The sequence below is a fragment of the Tympanuchus pallidicinctus genome, unplaced genomic scaffold (assembly GCF_026119805.1).
Source record: "Tympanuchus pallidicinctus isolate F22 unplaced genomic scaffold, pur_lepc_1.0 scaffold10, whole genome shotgun sequence".
Taxonomy (NCBI): domain Eukaryota; kingdom Metazoa; phylum Chordata; class Aves; order Galliformes; family Phasianidae; genus Tympanuchus; species Tympanuchus pallidicinctus.
The window spans coordinates 19,569,265-19,589,902 of NW_026294619.1; the positions used below are offsets into that span (position 1 = coordinate 19,569,265).

Consider the following 20,638-nt stretch of genomic DNA (forward strand, 5'->3'; position numbering starts at 1 on the left):
AAGGATCATCAAGTTCCAGCCCCCCTAACACAGGCAGAATTGCCAGCGGCTAGATCAGGTACTAGATCAGATTGCCTAGGGACCCATCCAACCTGGCCTTAAGCTCCTCCAGGTGCATTCAAAATTTCTCTGGGCAGCCTGTTACAGTACTTCCTCACTCTCAATAACAGATGACTGAAAACTTTATGTTCCAATTTATTCATGGAGTTAAATGCTAGAATGTGCATTTGTTCAGTTTTTAAATGAAAACTGATAATAACCTTGATGATTCTATGCTACCAGGTTAATGGTAGACTTGCAGCTATCAGGTTTACGAGCTCTGTAGTAATTTGGAGGCCGGGGGGGGGACGGGGGACGGGGGACGGGGGGAAAGTTAAAGCTGATTAATCCTTCAGTACTTGATATACTATCACAGAATCATAGGGATTGAAAGGGACCTCTGGATGTCCAGAAGTCTTATTGTTCAAAGTAGTAATGATCTGATGATGCCTGAGAATTTGTCCGAAGATTGAAAGAGCAATAGCAATATGTTCTATTAGTAGAAGAGTGCCCAATAAATGTTGAGAAAAATTAAAAGTAAGACAGTTTGAGAGATTTGATGTAGTATTACATGCTTTAAGTAATTCACTTGAGAAAATTTAACATCTATTTTTTTCTCCCTATTTTTTGTCTGAAATATAATTTGTATTTTTCTACAGAGGAGTTTAACAAAGAAACGGGGCAGGTACTTGTAGGAATGGACACACTACCTTCTGATCTAAGGGATTATGTTAAGGAAGACAATAAGCGTTTTGAAAAAGAACTTGAAGAATGGGATGCAGAACTTGCTCAGAAAGCACAGCAGGAAAAATTGCTATCTCAGATTCCCAGAGCTCCAGCACCCTCACCCGCTCCAGGTTAGCTGTTTCTACTTGTTTGTTAAAGGAATAGAATGAAAAATCATTGGTTTGCATATAAATTGTTTAGCTGCTTAGAAAGGGAAGAAGTATTAATTTGTGTAATCTTGAATTTTAATTATTTACCTGATCAAGGTAACTGAATTTTTATTTTTATTTTTTTGTCTTCTGTTTCTTTATCTTCGCCTTTTCTCTCCCAGTTTTGTGCTCATTTTTTATTTCGTGATTATTTTGCAAAGTGAAAATATATCTGGAATTCAACTGTCTGCAGATCATTTAGTGTACTACTAAAATCTACATAGATGCTCATTTATTTTCTCAGTTGTCCCTAACATGATTGATCATCCCTTACTCAAGCTTTAATGATCTCTAGTCAGTACAGGTGTCATTGTTTCGTAATGTAAAATTCTGAGTCAGTTTATATGAAAATGTTCAAAATGTCATAAGGCACAGACTGACGAAATGTTGGATCTGTGAATGATGTGACCTACCTGCATCTTCTGTGTGGGTTACCTTATCTGTGAGATGATGATCCAAATAAAACTGCTGAATTTAGAGTTCATGCTTCTGTTAACGTATGGAATTATCTTATTTCTGTCACTAAGTTCAAGCAGGAGAACCAGAATATTTAGAACAGCCATCAAGAACTGATCTTTCAAAGCACTTAAAAGAAGATTCTGTACAAGCGATCAATAAAGCTTTAGCTGAACAAGAAGATAGAAGTCCAGAAGCTATAATGGATACGGTGAGGATATTTTTAAGCTTGAAGTAACTCTTTTATTTTGCAAGTGCAAAGGATGATAGCTGCTCAAAGGTGAGGGGGAGGGGGGGAAAAACAAAAATGAGCGAAAATATATTTGTTCTTCAGGGCCTCTTGAACACTACAAGTCAATGCAGAAAGTGTATACTATGTCAATGAACATAGAAGTAAAATACTGTAAGTAGGTGTACTCTCTGTGATGGAAGTACTTGCTGAGAGTGCTGTATATTGCTCAGATGACAGTCATATTTCTGCCCCGCCATCAAACAACTTTTCAAAATGTTAGGTGGTTCAATTTATTTTGAGGAGTTAACATTGACATTCCATATAAACTACTTGAGAAATGCTGTTTTAAACATTGATTTTTACCAGAGTAATTTGAGAATGTGAGTTATCTTGAAAGAGCTATGGAATTTAAAATAGCTTTCAAATAGTTTTTTCTGAATATTATGTTTATGGAAGAAAGTTCAAAAATGGTCAAAAAATTTGTAATATGATAAAACTCTTAGTTCAGCAGTATTCTGTAATTTTAGTGCAAATTACAAGTTTGTGAAAATTAACTTTGTGATTAAGCAGATGTATATGTTATAATGCTAATAAGAATTACTGTTGGGTGATACTGTTTTCACTTCATGTCTGAATAAATACTGATTGGAAATTGGAAATTAACTGCTTCATGAGCTGCTAGAGAAACATTTAAGTTCTTTCTTTCAGCAAATGTGTCTTGCTTCTGTATATGAATAGCCAATATATTTGCCAGAAAAAAAACATATCTTTTAAAGTAATATATTTGTCTGACTTGGAAGCATATACCATGGAATGAGACATGCAAAATATATAGTACGGCTTCTTTGGACACAGCTAGTAACAAATAGCGATACGTAGTGATACAAACAATTTAGATATGCTCAAAATTTCAAATATGTTTCCTAAATTCTGGTACATGTTCTCTTTAAACAAAAGCAGTCTGGGCCCAGATAGCTTTGGGGCCAGCAGGAAAATTTTTCAAAGCTGTTGAAAATTATGTGACAACTTGTTAACTTTTCTACCTGAAATGTATTCTATCCCTTTTTTCCTGTGGTGTGAGGAGAACAAAGGAGCATGCTTTCTCTGCTAAATCAAAATCAAAACCAGCAGGGAAATTAATCATATGTTAAGATGTACTCTACCACTAATAATTTAAGCTACTGCATAGTTGGCTTTGTTGAGTTCTCAGAGCAGAGACCAGTGAAATGGGAGCCTGTTTAATATGAGTTACCTCTTATGTTAATACCTCTTATACTTAGCTCTGTGGTAGTATGGATGATCTCTGACGGAGTAGCCATGTGGATATTCAGGTTGGGATAAAATGTCTTGCCTGATGCTATCCTCTTTCTAAGGTCTCTGGATATCCTTCTGGTGGGATTTGGAAGAATCTTAGAAACCTGATTCCATGGATCAAGTTTCTCTGTTTAGGCTCAGTGTTGTATACAATCATCACCTTAGATCTTTGCAAGATAGTGGCTGGAAAACTGCTGAGTGAGGCAGATACAGGCCTACTTATCCCAGTTATTCTGATTTCTACTGCCTTGTTCTGCAACAAAGGGAATGGTTCTTCAAAAGCAAAAAAAAAAAAAAAGAAAAAAAAAAAAAAAAAAAAGAAAGAACACCTACAAAAAAACAACCAACAAAACAAACCCAACAACACAAAAACAAACCAAAATCCCACAAACTCTCTTATTTAGAGACATTATGCTTTTAAAATATAAAGCTGCTTCCTAGGTAATCTGAGGCTCCTCTGTTAGTGGATAAGAGCTACCCTCTGTTTACCTGAATTTAGATTAGATAGAACTATACTTCCTTTGGAATGTATCATCATACTCTTTAATTGTTCTACTTTCATCTTCATTCTGATGTGCAGTCACATATCCCTTTCCTCCACTTTTTGTTTGTCCATTTTAGAAAAAGGAAAAACAACATCAGAACATACAACAGAATTATTGGTTACTTGCCACATGATCATTTGTGTCCATTTTCTGCCCTTTGTTCTTTCTATTTGTTTCTCTGCAGTCTTCCTTTGTATTTCTGCAGTGCTGGGTGGTGTAAATGGATACTGTGTGCGTTTCTGGAATTTTTCTTAGAAAATAAAGCCATTATGATTGCTGTAGAACAGCAGCACAGAATTCTTTCTGCACTCCGTGATTGCTTAGATTAGAGTTGAAGTGCTGCAAGTGTTGTAAACTGGCGATCATAAAATGATAGACTGCAGTAGCTGAAATCATCTCCGTTCTTTACAAGCTTGTGTTAACATAAGAATTTCAGTGACTAACACGACTTCCTTTGTATCTCTGTGCAGTTATTTCTCTAAAAAACAGACCTTTTGAGTGTAACCCACCTTTATATATTCTTTCTAATACCTTAATTGCTAGAGGCTTTTTGTGTTTTTTTTTTCCAGTGCATCAGAAAATGTTAGCCTTTGACTTTTTGCCATTTCTTAGCATGAATTCTTCAGATACCTTGGTTATATTTAGTAACTTTTTGGTGGAGGATATGACAGTATGAAAAGAAATGGTGGTTCACAGACTCATCCTTTTAAAAATGCTTTGAATCTGTTGCTGCAGAGCTGCAATAGTGGCATATTAGGCTATGAAGATGTAATTAGTGAATAAAGAAAAAAATGATTTTTTTTTTTTATAATTCTATTTTAATTGTAAAATGTGCTACTTAAAGTAAACTGTAAGTAACTAGAGAATATATGTTCATCATTTTTGTCAGAAATGTACTTCTGAAGTGCATTTCATTTTATTTGATCAGCCTGTTAGCTTGTGATTTTCTCTGCTGTGTGATTCCCCCTCCCAACACACATACTGATCATAATTTTCTTCTGCAGAGCTCTCATAATGCCTCAGCTCAACCAGCTCCTAACCAGCGAGTTGTAGAGGTGGCGATTCCTGATGTAGGGACTTTTGTGATTGAGTCAGAGGAGGGGGGTTATGACGATGAGGTACATTTGATTGCAATTGTGTGCACCGCTCCTACTTGGTGCTTTCTTGTGCTGCCTGATGAGAATTTTTGGCATGTTTGCACATCATGACACCTAACAAATTTGTGCATAACGATATGCTTAACAATTTGTAACCATAGCGATGTCTTAATTTGTAATGAAGTATGAAAGGAAAGCACTAGCTACTCTAATTGGGCACGCTTTGCATGGTGCTGTGTACACTGGAGGTATATTTGTCTTTTTAGCTGTGGAAGTTGAATGTTTGTGCTAGGCCAGATAATCCTTGAAATGCTAGTGGTAGCCTGTGGACTACTGCATTATTTTAAGACTATCAGGATAGAGAGTGGTGTGGTTAATGTTTGTGCTTTCTTGTCAGTCTGATAAAGGTAATGTTCAAGTCCAATCTTTTATTTGCCAATGTTAAGCTTTTTAGACTTTGAGGATTTAATTATCCACACAAATAATCTGAAATTGATATGAGTGCTGGAAGTGACTTTTTTCCCAAGCTTAAAAAAGTAAATTGTTGGGTTTTTTGCAGTTCAGACCCAGAGTGGTAAGTGTCTCTGATACTATTTGAGGAACAGATGGTAGAATCTCATTCTTTCAGGAAACAGTACTTTCTTCTGGCCTACTTTAACAACAGAAAGCAGCACAGCCAGGGTCAGTTCTGCCTTAACGCTGCGTATTCCGTGTTTGTTTTGGTTTGGGGTTAGATCTGATGCGACCCATATTCTTGGCTATCTGGGCATGTGTTATTGGTGGGCTGTGAGAAGCTTTTGCTTTGGTGCATAAAAGGATATTTCAGGAAGTTCTGTCCCGTAATTATCAGCAATTCAACTAAGAGTGGGGGATGATAAAATGATTTAAATGCCATCATCGCACTGAGTCTTCTCACAAGTGTGCAGTCTCTACCTTTAAAGATGTGCCTTTTTTCATTTTTGAGGCACTCTTGTCCACATGGCACTCCTTTCCCAGAGGGTGCTAACTTGCTGCATAATTTTACTGTTTCTTTTGTAAGCATATTTGCTTTTTTAATGCTGTTCTTATGTGTGGGGAAACTCTTCTGGAGGGTTTAGGGCTCTTCATCTTCTTGTCTTGAAGGCCAGCTTTTGTTGCTGTGCCAGTTGTGTTAGCTAGACTGTGGGCAGGGAAGGAAGGAGTGTTTTTCCTTGCTCACAGATATCAAAGAGAAAAGGCCTGTCTGAGTATCCTGCAGGTATCATACTGTTTGTGCTTAACTGATGTGAGTAGCTGTGAGATGTGTGTGTTATGTTTGGTTTTGTGTTTGTTAAATGTTTTGGTTTTATTTAAAAAATTTGTCTGGAAATGCTTCTGGAACCAATTGTGATTGTAGCAGTGAGTCCATTTACTTTGATGTTGAAATATGTATGCAATACACGAAGTGTAGTTCATTTGTTTGTGTCTAGTGTATATGAAGTGTGATTGGATGATTATCTGAAGCAGTTTATTTTATCCTTTGGTGGCCATGTGGTAGCATTCAGCCAGTACGAAATTCCTGATGGATACTAATGCTGAACCAGTGCATGCTCCTTTCCTTGGAAGTTTTGACCGTGTACTTTTCAAATTGTACTTGACACACTTGTTCAGTTTTTGTTAAGCTTCCTTTAAGTCGTATGTTTTGCAGTAGAAGTGTATACACATGCCGTGATTGATTTGCAGAACATGCACAACGGTTTTTGTATTGAAACGTGCCGTTTCAGTGTATGCATGCATTAAGTTGCTTTTTTATCTTGCATGAGACTAAAAGCATATTGAATTTAAAACTCAAAATATTAATCATTCCAAACTTTTACCTTAAATCCCTTATGGCAGGTCATGCTGACCCCGAACATGCAAGGTATTATCATGGCTATAGGTAAAGCCAGGAATGTTTATGACAGGTGTGGGCCAGAAGCAGGGTTCTTTAAGGTACAACTAACATTTTCAATTTTTTCTCTGACTTTTTTTGATAGATATACCTTTTTCCTCCACCCTTCAATGCATATTAAGACTGTTCCAGCGTATATAAGTATTCTTCTATGGCATCAGTCTTCCATTTAAATATTACTAAATTATAATCTCTGCTAGAGATAAATATCTGTAGCTATTTCCATCTTCGTTTAGCAATGTGCTGCCTTGAATTCAAAAGCTTACATATCTTTTTCTATTTTACTTCTTAATAATAGCCACAAGTAGCAAGAAACCTGGATGGGTAATCAATAAGAATATTTACTTTTTTCCCCTGTTCATAACAAAAAGTGTTATGTTAACAAAGACTGTTTGGGACTTCAGTGTTTTCACCAAGGCACACCAGTGTTTAGTCACTTGTTTTTTGTTTAGTCATATTAACAGAAATGTTCTTGTGTTGTCCTTAAAAGATTTTTTAGTAGATCAAAATCATATTCTTTTGTTTTGATGTCAATACAGTTTATTTGTGCAGAGTTTTATTACTGGGAATTGGATGTTACACTCATTGTGTTTGTTAGTCTACACACTAAATAGATTAAAAGATGCATTAGTTTTATTAAATACACAAACTTCTGAACAATTTAGCTTGTAATTTTTTGAGTTTTCAGAGTATAAAAAGGGAATTACTTTGACATGTTGTAGAATCCTCTCAAATATGATGCTTTATTTTTATCTGCTGGAGGAGATGAAAAAGTTTCTTACCTGTCCTTGAGTAGCACTGTTTTCTATTGAATTTTTATGGTACAGTTATACTGAAAGAAAACATTTGAAACTGCCTCCCAAAAAAGGCCAAAGGAAAAAAAAAAACCCTCAAACCACCTCTGTAATCCTTTGCAATGGAAAAATTTAAATCTTATGTTTGTTTGTTTTTAATGTTTTTTTTAATGGATATTTTGTTTTGGATATTTTTGTTTTGACCATGTTGCATTTGTCTCTGTTAAACATGCCCACCGTCAGGCATCGAAGAGACAACTGCCATAGCCTTTATTTAATGAAATGGGTTTTGTTTGGGATTCAGTGCTGTGTTTTTGAATTTCTCACTTAATGACAAGCTGTTTTAATTGAAAAACAAAACAAAAAACCCATGCTGCTCTTATCAAACCAGACATTTTTTGGAAAGGTTAATTACACTGATTGATTTACTTATTTTCAATGTGAAGTGTGTTTTGATGATGAAAGCTTCCTGATGAAAACCTCAGTGGAAGTGTGGAGGTTAGGGGTAAAATTTGTCTTTGAGGAAGTGTTTTTAAAACTAAACTATGTTGTTGGAAAGTAGAAGTCTGCTTACTCAACTTTCTGCTGAATCCTGTTCAAAGCAACTTAGCACTGCTGAAACATGCTACATTTTTAGTAATACATTGGTCTGGATGTTCGCAGATGAAGTGATTCTACTTAGTACCAGGTTTAATATTTTGAAATGTATTAGGTGAAAACCCCTCCTATTTTTTACAATTACTATCAGAAAGATTCTGTGATATTTTTATACTGCTATGCTCTGGTTTTGTTCACGTGTTTGTTTTTTATAACAAGTGCTTACAAAGACTGAGGTTTATTTCTATGATGTCTTTATTGAAGTGTAATGCAGGTAAAACCCAATTAATGAGGGTCATTGTTACTGCCCAAGTTTGATTCCTACTTTACCTCTCAGACTTCAGACTTAACCTATTGCAAAGCAGCTAAGATCTTCATTGATCAGTCATATTTATCTAAACTTCATTCACCATTCCTTGCAGTATGTTTGCCTTAAGATTTTTATATATAATTCTTAGTGACAATCCTAAAGCTTATTATACTTTTTCCTGTATTTTGTTGAAAGGAATAATACTGGTTTAGTTTTCTTCTTTTCAGTATATAGAATTCATGAATCTGTAGCATAACGTTTGACTTTTTTCTAAATGTGTATTTGAAAATCTAAATTTTCTTGCCTTTTTCCTGTTTGAGTAATTCTCTGAAGAATTAAATGCAAAATAGCAATAGCTTTTTGTTTTGTGCCAACCTCAGAAAAGCGACTTTAGTAACTTTGTTATCTGTGTCTGTTTTCTAATGGTAGAATGTCTTATGATGCAAGATAATAGAAACACTTATGTGTGACTTTTGATAATTATCATTGGTTCTCCAAATCTCTTTTTTAATAATAATACATATCATTAGGATGTAAAAATATGAGTATGAATGCAGAATATTCTTTTAAGTTTTGAAGTTCTCCACACACTCTCTGTTTAAGTCCACATGAATAGTATCCTATTCATGTGTTCAGTCTCAAAACACAGTGTTTCTTGGTAAAGTTTAGTAGCCCAAATTTCCAATATTTAAATGTAAAGAAATATTTTACTGCCAGGTAGAGGCATAAAGGGATTTATAATATGGAATAGGGCATTTTCTGCCTGGTTTGTAGCTTTATTTTGTCTGTATATGGTATTGAAACTACTAATGTGTGAAGCTGCTGTGTTAGGTTATTTCTTTCAAATTGGTAGTAACGTTAGCCAGCAGTTTGATCACCTGCGTATTTTGAGAGAGAAATTGTGGAGTATATTAAGATTTGTCACCATTTTTCTAATTATTTTTCTTGTTGCTCTTGGTTGTGTTGTGTAGTTTCAATGGATAATTTCTAATGAGCATAACAGATGAGATTTCTTAAAATCTAATGTGCTGACAAAGGAATCTCTTCCTATAAGCTCTAAAGTTGGCCTAAAATACTCAGTGAGGAGTCTGTCCTTGCCTTATGGGAGGCTAACACTGACCATATTGAAGTATTTTCTGTAGAAATCATGCAACTCGATTTTTATTGTACAATGATTTCCATTCTGACTTGCTGTTTTCAATATCTCACACGTTCATTAAACTTTACCTATAATTTATTTGTGTATTTGCATTTCAACTATGTATTAGGGGTACTTCTGGAAAAATCCTTAAAATGAAATGTCTGTTATACTGCTTTAGGACAGTTCATGCTTAATGTCCCTCTTTAGGGACCAGATAAACCTTCTCTCAGGGTGATATAGGGAAGGACTGGGATTGCTTTTGAAGTACAGGTCTACTTGGGGTTTTGGTAGCCCTGGTTAGAGAGAGGCAGGAGCAGCTTTGCCATTTGTTAATTTTTTTTTTTACTGTAGTTCAGACTGTTTAGAAGGGTCAGATATGGAATTGTTAAAATTCTTTTGTAGTCAGTGGGCCATGGACATGAATTATTCCTAGTATCTGAAAAGGCTGAGTTAAAAGCCAGAAAGAATAACGTATGTTTTTAAAATTATGTAGGCAATTAAGTTGGAATACACGCGTCTGCTAAAACTAGCCCAGGAAGATCCACCACCTGAGTGTGATTACCGTTTGCGTCATGCAATAGTTTACTTCATCCAAAACCAGGCACCAAAGAAGATAATTGAGAGAACGTTACTGGAACAGTTTGGAGATCACAATCTTAGCTTTGATGAAAGGTAATAAGATCAGCATGTCTCTCTTCCTGTGTTTGTGTGAGTTCTGTGTAAAGACACTTTCATATTCAGATATGCATGTAGAGAAAAGAAGAACAGCTTGTACGTTTGGCTTTATCTTCTAGTTAATAGCTTGAAAGCATAAAATGCGTAGAAGAATAATTTTATAAAAGTTTTAATCTCTATAAAAATCCCTATAAAAAGAATAAACAAGAAGTTGGGTCTTTATTGGTAGGAAGTAAGGAAAAATCCTTAGTGTTGCTCCGAATTGTATTCAGTTCTCTGTACCTGTGTTTTGGAGCACTTAAGGCTGTGAATTCTCTGTTTCTTCAGTGGCCCAGAGCTCAGCAGTAGAAAACAAAGCCTGACATCTCTTAAAATGAGACATCAGACTAGATGAATAACTTATTTGAATGCAAGACGATGTCTTCTATACTTGAAATTTCATGTACTTATAAAACAAAATAAAAAAATGACAGGTAGAGAGTGTTAGTCTGACTCCTGACAGCTGTTAAATCTTTGGTTCTAATCCTCTAATATTATTTTCACAAAGTGAGAGTTGGGGAGCTTCAAGCCACCTGAACTTCAAATTTGAAAAAACAGGAAAAAAAAGAGTAATGCAACAGTTCAGTTAGTAAAACTGGAAGTAATTCTTAAATGGCATGGCTGTGCATCACATGTGCTAGAAAAATATGCCTTCTGCTGATTATGCAGGGCATAGTAGAAAGCAGATTTTTCACAATGTTTCCATGCTGGTTTGTGTAAGGCTGTACTCTAAACTGCTTGAGTTTGCTGTTTTTGTATAGATTATATTTTTGAAAATTTCTCTTTCATGATATGTTGTGGCTTTTTATAAGGTGCCGTAACATAATGAAGGTTGCTCAAGCTAAACTTGAAATGATAAAGCCGGATGAAGTAAACATGGAGGAATATGAGGTCAGTATTTCTTATGCTGTAAGTTAAACTGTAACGTCAAATAATTATCAGTAAGTTGAGTTTATGCTAGCAAATTTCTTTTTGTCCTACACTGAGAAGGTGAAACTAGTTCCTGAAACATTATTTATTTCTAGGAAAGCTGCTCTGACCAGTTGATCTAAAGCCATTTTTTCCACATCTGTAATTTCAAATTCAGATTTGACTTGAGCCACAGATAAATGCCAATGTTGATTCTGTCCATACTCCTTAACATGCTTTGACGTCACTAAGAGTATTTCATAATTTAACACCATGCGAGCCAATTGGCTTTCTCTAGTCAGAAACTGCTGTGAGTTGAAGGAATGAAAAGGATCTAAGGATTTAAACATTTAGAGAAATGGGTCACAAGGTTCAGGTCACATTTGTGTTTTTTGTCCAGCTTTTTTTGTAGCCACTCCCATTCTCTTACTAGCATCTTTCTCTAGGTTCTTTCATTTGCTAAGACCATACATTTTCAATTTGATACTTAAAAAAAACTTTGAAAAAAGAATGGAGTAAATTGCAAACATGATACAAGTTTGACTTATATTTAGCAAAGCACTTCATCTCATATTTAAAGCTAAGTCTGTAGGTGTCATTATTACATGAGTTCCAATTCTGTGTGATACTGTACATTAAGGCCTCTGAAAAGGCCTTATTTATATCCTGGGCAGATTCCAATGCACCACTTAAACCTCATTGTAACCAACTTGTAGGTCCAAAACAGCTTGTTCAGGAGGACTATGGGAATAATCTTGCCCTCTTGAGGCAATAAGGGAGTGGGAGGAGTCTTCTTCCCTTACAGATACATGCCACCTTCCTGAGGCAGATAGTTGGTGATTACTCTGAGGACTGTATCACTGATTATCCAATATGGGACTGACATTTCATAGAACCTTTCTCATGCATTTTGTGTTGAATATGTAGGTGGCTATGTATTACGGTATGTTGTCCCTTACATAACTATTAATGAATGATTAAAAACTGGTTAACCAACTGCAAAAAAGACATTCTTTTCTCATGGGGCAGTCATCTGTAAAGTGTATTAGTAGTCACTTTGTATAAGTGGTAATGCAGCAAGATAAATGTTTTGCACCAACATAAGCATTGCCACAGTCTCAAGTACTCAACAAGCTATACAAGCCATTTAGGGCATTCAGCATGTTCAGGCATTTTCTATGTCTTCCTTAAATGAAATTTAATATTCAGTTTATATATAAGCTTTCTTTCACTTTTTGAGTAAAGAACTGTGCTTAATGGAAAGAAGAAAAACAGAGTGTTAGCCTTTCCTTTTTTGAGGGGGTGGGAAAGTAGCGATTCTCACAGTTCTGACTGTGGTTCTCCAAAAAAACCCTTGTGTTCCTTTCAGTTCAAGTGGTAATGTATTCCTGTGTTTTGTTTATGTTTTTAATAAAAATTCTACCTGAAACTCATCTAGAAATATTGTAGGAATTTAAGAATCTTATTTTCATTGAGAGAGGGGGGATTCAGACTGACTTTCCATCATACAAACTTAATAGGAGTCCTTATCACTTACTGTGGGTATTCAGCACTAAGTGTGTAAAATATTTGTATTTCATGTTTGTGGATGAAATTCTATATACCCTTTCTTATATGCAGAGATGGCATCAAGACTATAGAAATTTCAGGGAAACAACCATGTTTCTCATGGTAGGATTGGAGTTTTTCCAAAAAAAGAGGTAAGTGTTAGTATAGAACTCAAATGTGATAGAGTGATTTGAAGGCAAAATGTAACACTGATAAAGTTAAAAGTTATTATTAAAATTAAGAAGTGTTTAATGTGTTCTTCATTGTATTTAAAATTTATTCAATTCGTTAATTTCTTCAGTCTCACATCTAGATCAGCTTCCTGCAACTTCCTACTTTTAATCTCCATTTCTTTGTCCCTTATCAAACCACGAACTCTTCTCAGTGCCCCACAAGCACTTCTTTTTCTCCTCCCTTCCTACTCTGAATGGTCTCTGTATTCCTCAGACATAAGAAGCTTTCTTCTCTTGTACCATATGTACACATAAATGTGGACCTGAACAAGCTTGAGAAGGGAGCTCACACAAGCCTAATGAGGCTCAACAAGTGCAAGGTGCCACACCTCACTTGATGCAGTCCCAGATACATGTACAGAATAAAACACATGGAAAATAGCTGTGCAGAGAAAACATGGGGGAGTTCTGATAGATGAAAAGCTTGACATGAGCAAGTAGCTTGGCTCAGAAGGCCATCTGTAGCTTGGGCTGCATCAAAGGAGGGCTGGCCAGGAGGGAAGGAGAGGTAATTATCCCCATATATTCCTGCCCTTACAAGGCCTCATCTGGGGTACTACCTCTGGGCCAGGGGCCCCCAGCACGAGAAAGATACAGAGCTCTTGGAGTGGATCCAGAGGAGGACTATGAAAATGAGAAAAGGGCTGGAGAACCTTTGTGTAGAAGGGCTGAGAAAGCTGGGCTTGTTTGGCCTGGAGAACAGAAGGCTCTGGAGACTTCCTTGCAGCTTCTTAGAGGGAGACTGACTTTTTATATGAGAGGACAGTGATAGAAAAAGGAGGAACAGTTTTAACATAGAAGAGGGGAGATTTGGATTAGATGTTAGGAAAAGAATTTCCTCAAGAGGTTGGTGAGGCACTGGCACATGCTGCCTGGAGAGGCTGTGGATGCCCCACTGCTGGAGGTACTCAAGGCAAGGTTGGATGGGGCCATGGGCAGCCCTGCTCATGGTGTAGGGGTTGGAACTAGATGATCTTTAAGGTCCTTTCCAACACAAGACATTCTGTGGTATCTATATGCCAAACTTAGTTTCTTGTTTGTATGTTGTGTAGCAAATTGCTTTGTAGTTCTCTTTCTTGTCGTGTATGTTTCCAAAGAAAAAAAAGCTCTAACAAAACAAAATGATAATAACATACTTATTTCTGTAACAAGCTGTGTGTTTGTGTAGTGGTTAACACAATGAGCCGTAATTTTGGTTTGCTACATTGCAAATGTTAGTACGTTTACTAATAATCTGAATTGGCACATCCCACTTTGTTATTATTAAACAGCTGGTATATGAAAGTTGGTCAGAAGACTGCCTGACTTAATTGGAAAAAAAAAAAAAACCACCAACAAAACAGTCTGGTATTGCTGGATCCCTTACAGAGGGAAAAAAAAAGACATGAGTGTGATATGTAGGAATCCTGTTTCTCCTGGACATCATGTGTGCTCCAAGCATGAAGTAGTTCTGGTTCCTTAACTCCAGGAATGACAGCTGTGGCCACAAAATTGCAGTGTTTTCACTGTTCTACTTCTTACTGTAATATATTCTCCTTGGGCCAGCAGGAGGTAAACAAACAGAAACCACAAACAGGTTTCTGTTTGTGCTGAGCAGTATTTTTGTTTTGGCTATCTAGTTTCTATGTTGATTTGAAAAATTAGAGTGACCAGTTAGAAAACAAGCCTATAATGCCCAGTTGTGCATTCTGATATTGGCCAGAAATGTTAAAAAAAAAAAAAAAAGGATATTATCAGACTCATGTCCGGGAGGTATAGTGTTCATTTGCTTTGGCAGTAAATGGAATTTCGCAAGTACTTCAAGTGGTATTTAATACAAAGGCACTAAGATTAGAGGTTAACAGGTAAACATGCTTTAAGGGATGCTTGAGGATCGAATATCCGTTGACTTTAAAGGCGTCTACTGAAATTACGCTGCTGTGTTTCAGCTACTGGTTCCCAAACACCTGAGGTAGTTATTGAGGTTTACAACTTGTTATATTTTTAGAGGGCAGTGCTACTGTCCATGTTCTGAAAATGAGACTAAACTGATCAACTATTTTGATTTTCCTTCGGTGTTCCCTTAACTGTGAAATCATAAACTGTAGCTTTAAATAGTTATGAAAACATGGACTTTAATAATTCAGATATGACCTTCAGTAACAGGGGTTTGTTTGGAGGGTGTGGTTTTTGTTTTTTGTTGTTTTTTTTTCCCCAGAAACCCATCTCCCTAAATTGACAAACTTCTCTTACTTGAAAAGTCAATTAATGTCTTGTAGTGCTCAATATCTAGGTGGAGCAAAAAAACCAGCCTTTACTCAGGGAATCTGATTTTCTTAATGGTGCTGTGCCAAGCAAGCACAAACATTAAAAATGTTTTTACTTTTTCCTTCCACCATGCTAATAGCTTATTTTTAGAGGTGTTGTTACTGATGTGCTAGGCATGGAAGACTATACTTTGAAGGCAAAGGAAACAATAGTTTCTCAGTATTTCTGAAAGTTACCCGGAATATGTTTTTTGCTGAAGCTTTTTGCTGAAAGTAGGCATGATTTAAGAGTCATGCCTACCTTCATAGTTCACTCATGATCCTTCATGGTGGTTGACAAGGCCTTTTCACTGCAGATAAAGGGTCTTTGAGGCATACCTTCACTGATTATACTATTGAGTAGGAAACTGCTGTGAGTGAGGTGAATGTAGTCAACTAAAGAACCTTGGCAGGGCATTTGCTTGTAGCTTGTTCTTATGGTAGTGACTGAAAAGCAAACAAACTCTAGACCTTACCAGTTGGATTCTATTTTTTTTTTTTAATAATGATTTTTCAGTTTTGACAATTTTTTTTTTGTAAGCTGTGTTAAAATTTTGTTTATACATACCTGTGCTTTCCAAAGCCCAGACCCAGTTAGCTCCATAATTCTGTGTGTCATTTTAAGTTCAGACTTAACAAACTGGAACTTAAATGCACTTCATATTTGAAAAGCTAGCATCTGTTTGCTCAATGTAAGCTAAAGTAATATTCCTTGGACTCTCAAGGTATATAAGATATTTGAGCCTGGCTTTAGAATAATAGTGATATGAAATGGCTTCCCTTCCTGTGAGGTAGCACTATTGCTGGTTCAGGTAAGGATTACACAACTTGCAGACAGAGCAGGAAAAGAGGATCTGGGAATTAGGCAGCTGCCAAGTACAAGTTTTTAATTTGGATCAACTGAGTTGTTGACACTGTTAATTCAGCATGCAGTTTCACAAATAACTGAACCAAGAATGGAAAGGAATAGAAGGTCTGGCTCCTCTAGCTTTGTATCTATCAATCCCAGTTTCTTGCAGTCATGTTTTCCACTGTCTTCCTACGTTAATGTTTCTGCTGTCAAGTCAGTTGCATTAGTTAGTGGCTTGGAGAGATTTCAGGAGCAGAGAGACTTGAGAAGAGGGCCATAGAGAAGAGAACTTCTTGCTTTAGAGGGCACAGTTTTATATTTTGAGGACAAAAAGACAGAGAGTAGCAATTATATATATGTAGGAAATATTTAGGATTACAAGAAAAAATAGTGATATTTGAAAGTAAACCTTTAAGTAACCACTGCTATTTAAAGTAACCTTTTCCCTTCCTTTTATGTTGTCTTGTTGGGAGGCCTTACTGTAAGTCTTGAGTTTGTCTATTTTGGAAAATTCTGACATGTATTTTTCATGTATCATGTGCTCTGTGTGCTCACACATAAGTTTTAGCTACTTTTAGTAGTTCGATGTTTTGGTAGTTTATGCCCTAACCTTGATCTTCTGTTCTCACTAGGAGTGTATAATATTCTGTTCTTCTAATACTCCATTAGAAAATTTCTCTCCCTAGATTTTTCTAGTTATCTGAATAAAAACGACTCATCTAACTGCTTGTTTGTAGCATAGTTGCCTGAACTGCTTTTCTGGCTGTCTGTCATGACTGGGTTTCTGCAAGTCAGAGAATTAACAACTTAAGGTGTTAGCTGGAAATGGTATGCAGCAGCGTGAGGGGATTTAACAGAGCGGATGAGATCTCTTGATTATTAACTGTTAGGTTCTTAGGTCTTTTACTCATCCTTCACCAGTTAGGAATGTATTTATTATCTGCATTTAGATTACAGACAGAAGTGCCAATAGAGAGATACTTCTGCTTTTGAAATGCTCTTGTGGCATCATACATCACTTTGGATTTCATTAGTCCAGAAAAAAACTTAGTGAGGCTGAAAGTTCACAATTTATTTTTTAGGTTAATTTTTATTGGTCAGGCATAGAATGCTATCAGGGTAATGGCAATTCTAATGTGACATAAATGCATGCAGGGGAAAAAAAAAAAAAAAAAAAAGCTTTCATGTATATTCAGGGTTAATCCAAAGCTATTTTTGAAGTGGATGAAATGATATAGGTTTATGTCAGTGAGCTTTGGATCACACTTCATGTGCAAGTTTATCTAGCCTGATAATAAAATACATTGTTCTAATGTATACAAAAGAAGAAATGATGTGGTAGAAAAAGCAATATTATGAAGAGATGGATGGGGAGGGTTGGATTTACAGTCAAACAAGTAAGTGAAATTACATGTCCTATGAATAACACAGGAGTTAACTTGAAATAGGTGTCACCTGTATTTGCATCTAACAACTTCGTTTCTTTACTTTGCTTTAGCTATATGGAAGCCTTGCTCTACCTTATCTATGCTTACCAGAATAACAAAGAACTCTTGTCCAAAGGCCCATACAGAGGGCATGATGAAGAGCTGATATCTCACTACAGACGAGAATGTTTGCTAGTAAGTGAAGGGTGAAATATACTGCAAAAGTTGAACTTTCCATTTAGCTTAAACAAATCAGTGTTGCTGTATTTTCAAAAAACCAAAAACCAAAAAAACTTTCATTAAAAATTACGAAGATTTCAATAAGAAAAAGGCGAGAGGAAGAAATGTATGTAGTAAAAATAAAGAATGTGTTTTAAGTAATCAGTTTATCATTTTAAGTGGTGTGCTCACTGCCACTGTGTCTGGGCTAGGTAAAGCAACAGTGCACAGTATTGGTGGGTGAGCTCACAATGTTACTGCAGTTGGACAGGGACACAAATATTTAGAAAGAGGCATCAGCAGATGGTGAGCTTTTTCCTTGACTGTGTCACCTGTTTCTTAGCAATAGCAAGAAAAGGTAAGAGCAGGTGGTAGGACCTCAGTCTTGAAAACGAGCAGCTGCAAATGTTGAGTTGGCAGGTATCAACTGAAGTGGCCTGAGGAATAGTACAAGATCAAATGGTTTAATAGAATGTATGTATCATTGCTGTGAATGTTAAAGCTCAGTTGTTACTGCAGATTTGCCATAAGGCAAACAAAAACAGAATGGTAAAATGTGAAATGCTGTATACTTAAAGAATTTCTTTTTTGTGGTGGTACATGAAGAAACTAAATGAACATGCTGCAGCACTGTTTGAATCAGGAGATGATCAGGAAGTAAATAATGGCCTGATCATTATGAATGAGCTTATTGTCCCGTGTTTGCCATTACTACTGGTGGATGAAATGGAAGAGAAAGATATTGTTGCTGTGGAAGATATGAGAAATCGTTGGTGTTCCTATCTTGGACAAGAAATGGAACGTAAGTATTTATTAGACTATATGATTTTTATTATTTTTTTAAATGTCTTGGTTTGTATCTTGAATGGAGCCTGAATCCTTTGTGTTTTGTTAACATATTTTGAATTATCGTGGCTTTTGAATAGTATGTACACATCTAAATGAACAGCAGTTTTTTCCATGTATAATAATGAAGGTCTGCAATGTTTTCCATATGTAACAGTGCCCTTAAAGGAAACTTTTTTTTTTTTTTCCAAAAGGAAAAACATTGAAGGGGTATCTGTGCCAACATCTTCCTAGGAACCAATGTGTCCTTCAGTATTTACTGAAGAAAGTGCATTATTCCAAGTGAAACTCTTCATGCTCCCATCCCTGTTAAAAAATTAAAAAAGTAAACGAGTCAGTTTGGGGCAGGACAGGAAGAGGACAATTGCACCTGTGGACATAAAAACTTACGGTTGTGTTCTTTTCTTTCATTTGCAGCTAACTTGCAAGAAAAGCTGACAGATTTCCTGCCAAAACTACTAGATTGTTCTACAGAGATTAAAGGTTTCAATGACCCGCCAAAGTTACCCTCCTACTCCACACATGAACTGTGTGAAAGATATGCCCGAATCATGTTGTCACTCAGTCGAACTCCAGCTGATGGAAGATAAATTCTGCAACCTTCCTGAGCACATTGTATAAACTTTTTTAGTTCTTAAACCTTGCCTTCCTGTCACAGGGTTTGCTTGTTGCTGCTATAGTTTTTAACTTTTTTTATTTTAATAACTGCAAAAGAGAAATGACTGTACAAATTTTAGCCAGACTGCAAACAATTAAAGCTGGGAATCGCATGGCGCTCAGTTGTTTCAACCAGAATTGATGCAACTTGCAAGTCTGATAACTATGGCAAAACTGCTTTTTTTGCCACTTCTCTGTTACAGTATTACTTTGCTTTTATCTTAAGATCCTTTACTTTATCAACAGCTGTCTGGATCATTTTGTGACTGCAACTAAATTTAAGTGTCCAGTGCTGTGTAAATACATGGTACTTGGTAGCTTGTAAATGAAATGAAAGAATAAAGTTTTATTTATGGCTACTTCTGTGTTTGCAAGCAGATACCTTGTATATTAGTGTAAAATATGGGTATTTTTAGGAGAGATACAGTATATTGATGGGTAACTCAATTTTATAGACAAGATTCTTCAGGATTTATGGACAGTTAGATGAAGGTAGTCGGAGATTACTGTATGTGAATATACTGAAAAACTGTTGCAGTATTATACACTGTTGGTTGGGTTTCTTTTGTATATACTTTTTTGATCTTTATGATACTGCACCTGAACACTTTTTTGTGTGTGTGTGTGGCTATGCCACATATATTCTGATGACAAGGACTGGTTTCTGAAGAAAAACAATAATGGTACTTTGCTTCTATTCTTAGAAAAAAACTTGGAAAAAAAAAAAGTAAAACTATTTTCATTAGAAATATATTACAATCTCTGAACAAAATTTTTAGGAGTTGATTCGAGAAGAGAAAATAAAGATTTTGAAAAAGTGAACTTTGTGAATCTTCAGGGGTAATTAGATTTTGTTTGTTTGTTTGTTTTTTTAAACTGGTATTTTAGTTATGTAAGTGACCAGAAGGTAAACTGTAACTAATCCGTTACTTGAAATGTGTAGCTATTGATGCAACACAGTATCTCAGAAATCTTAAGTGTGTCCTAATCACGTTTCTATTGGAAGTGAAAGAAAAGATCTGCAGGGCTTGCTTGGTAGAACTGAAACTGTCTAGTTTAAACGATGAATGTTTTTTATTTTGTGGAGAAAGAAATTTAATGTGTCCTTAATTAATCTTGTTACCTGACACTTTTGATTCTTACTTGTTTTAGAGAACATTTTATGTTAGAACAGTAAAATATGTGAATGTTTGCTTGTTGGCTTTATTGGAGCGGCACTGAACTTCACATTGCAAGCTTTCTAGTGGAGAATATTCTAATTTCTGCTAACAAAATAACAGAGGGAAGTGGGAAGGCGGAAGGAGGAAGGATTGATTTAGTTCAGACTACCTGGAAGTGTGATGGGAATAAGTGTGGGCAAATCACATTCAAGAAAAGGTTAACTTGAGTCTTGAAAATTACTCACCCTTGAGAAAACAATGGATTATAATATATAGTAAATAGAATGCAGGCTTGACTTTAAAGTGTTTTTGTTTTGTTTTGTTTTGTTTTGTTTTGTTTTGTTTTGTTTTCCCCAGGAGTATTTTCCTCTTCCTTTTTCAGTGTTGAAGTGCTTCATAATGGTGAATCTACCCATTTGTT

General features: G+C 35.9%; 1 protein-coding gene across 3 annotated transcripts in view; it reads left to right on the forward strand.

Annotated features, from left to right (window-relative positions):
* The window catches only part of USP25 (ubiquitin specific peptidase 25), a 90,105-nt gene extending 70,226 nt beyond the window's left edge, over positions 1 to 19,879 (forward strand). For 2 of the 3 annotated variants that reach the window (XM_052666874.1, XM_052666863.1), the window contains exons 17-26: positions 699 to 896; positions 1,502 to 1,641; positions 4,526 to 4,639; positions 6,473 to 6,568; positions 9,863 to 10,041; positions 10,896 to 10,974; positions 12,613 to 12,692; positions 17,407 to 17,530; positions 18,161 to 18,356; positions 18,818 to 19,879. In XM_052666874.1, the coding sequence (XP_052522834.1) occupies positions 699 to 896; positions 1,502 to 1,641; positions 4,526 to 4,639; positions 6,473 to 6,568; positions 9,863 to 10,041; positions 10,896 to 10,974; positions 12,613 to 12,692; positions 17,407 to 17,530; positions 18,161 to 18,356; positions 18,818 to 18,990 (1,379 nt within the window). In that variant the 3' untranslated portion in view covers positions 18,991 to 19,879. The remainder of the gene's footprint in view (positions 1 to 698; positions 897 to 1,501; positions 1,642 to 4,525; positions 4,640 to 6,472; positions 6,569 to 9,862; positions 10,042 to 10,895; positions 10,975 to 12,612; positions 12,693 to 17,406; positions 17,531 to 18,160; positions 18,357 to 18,817) is intronic. The other variant, XM_052666883.1, reaches the window with a different exon arrangement.
* Positions 19,880 to 20,638: the final 759 nt, after the last annotated feature.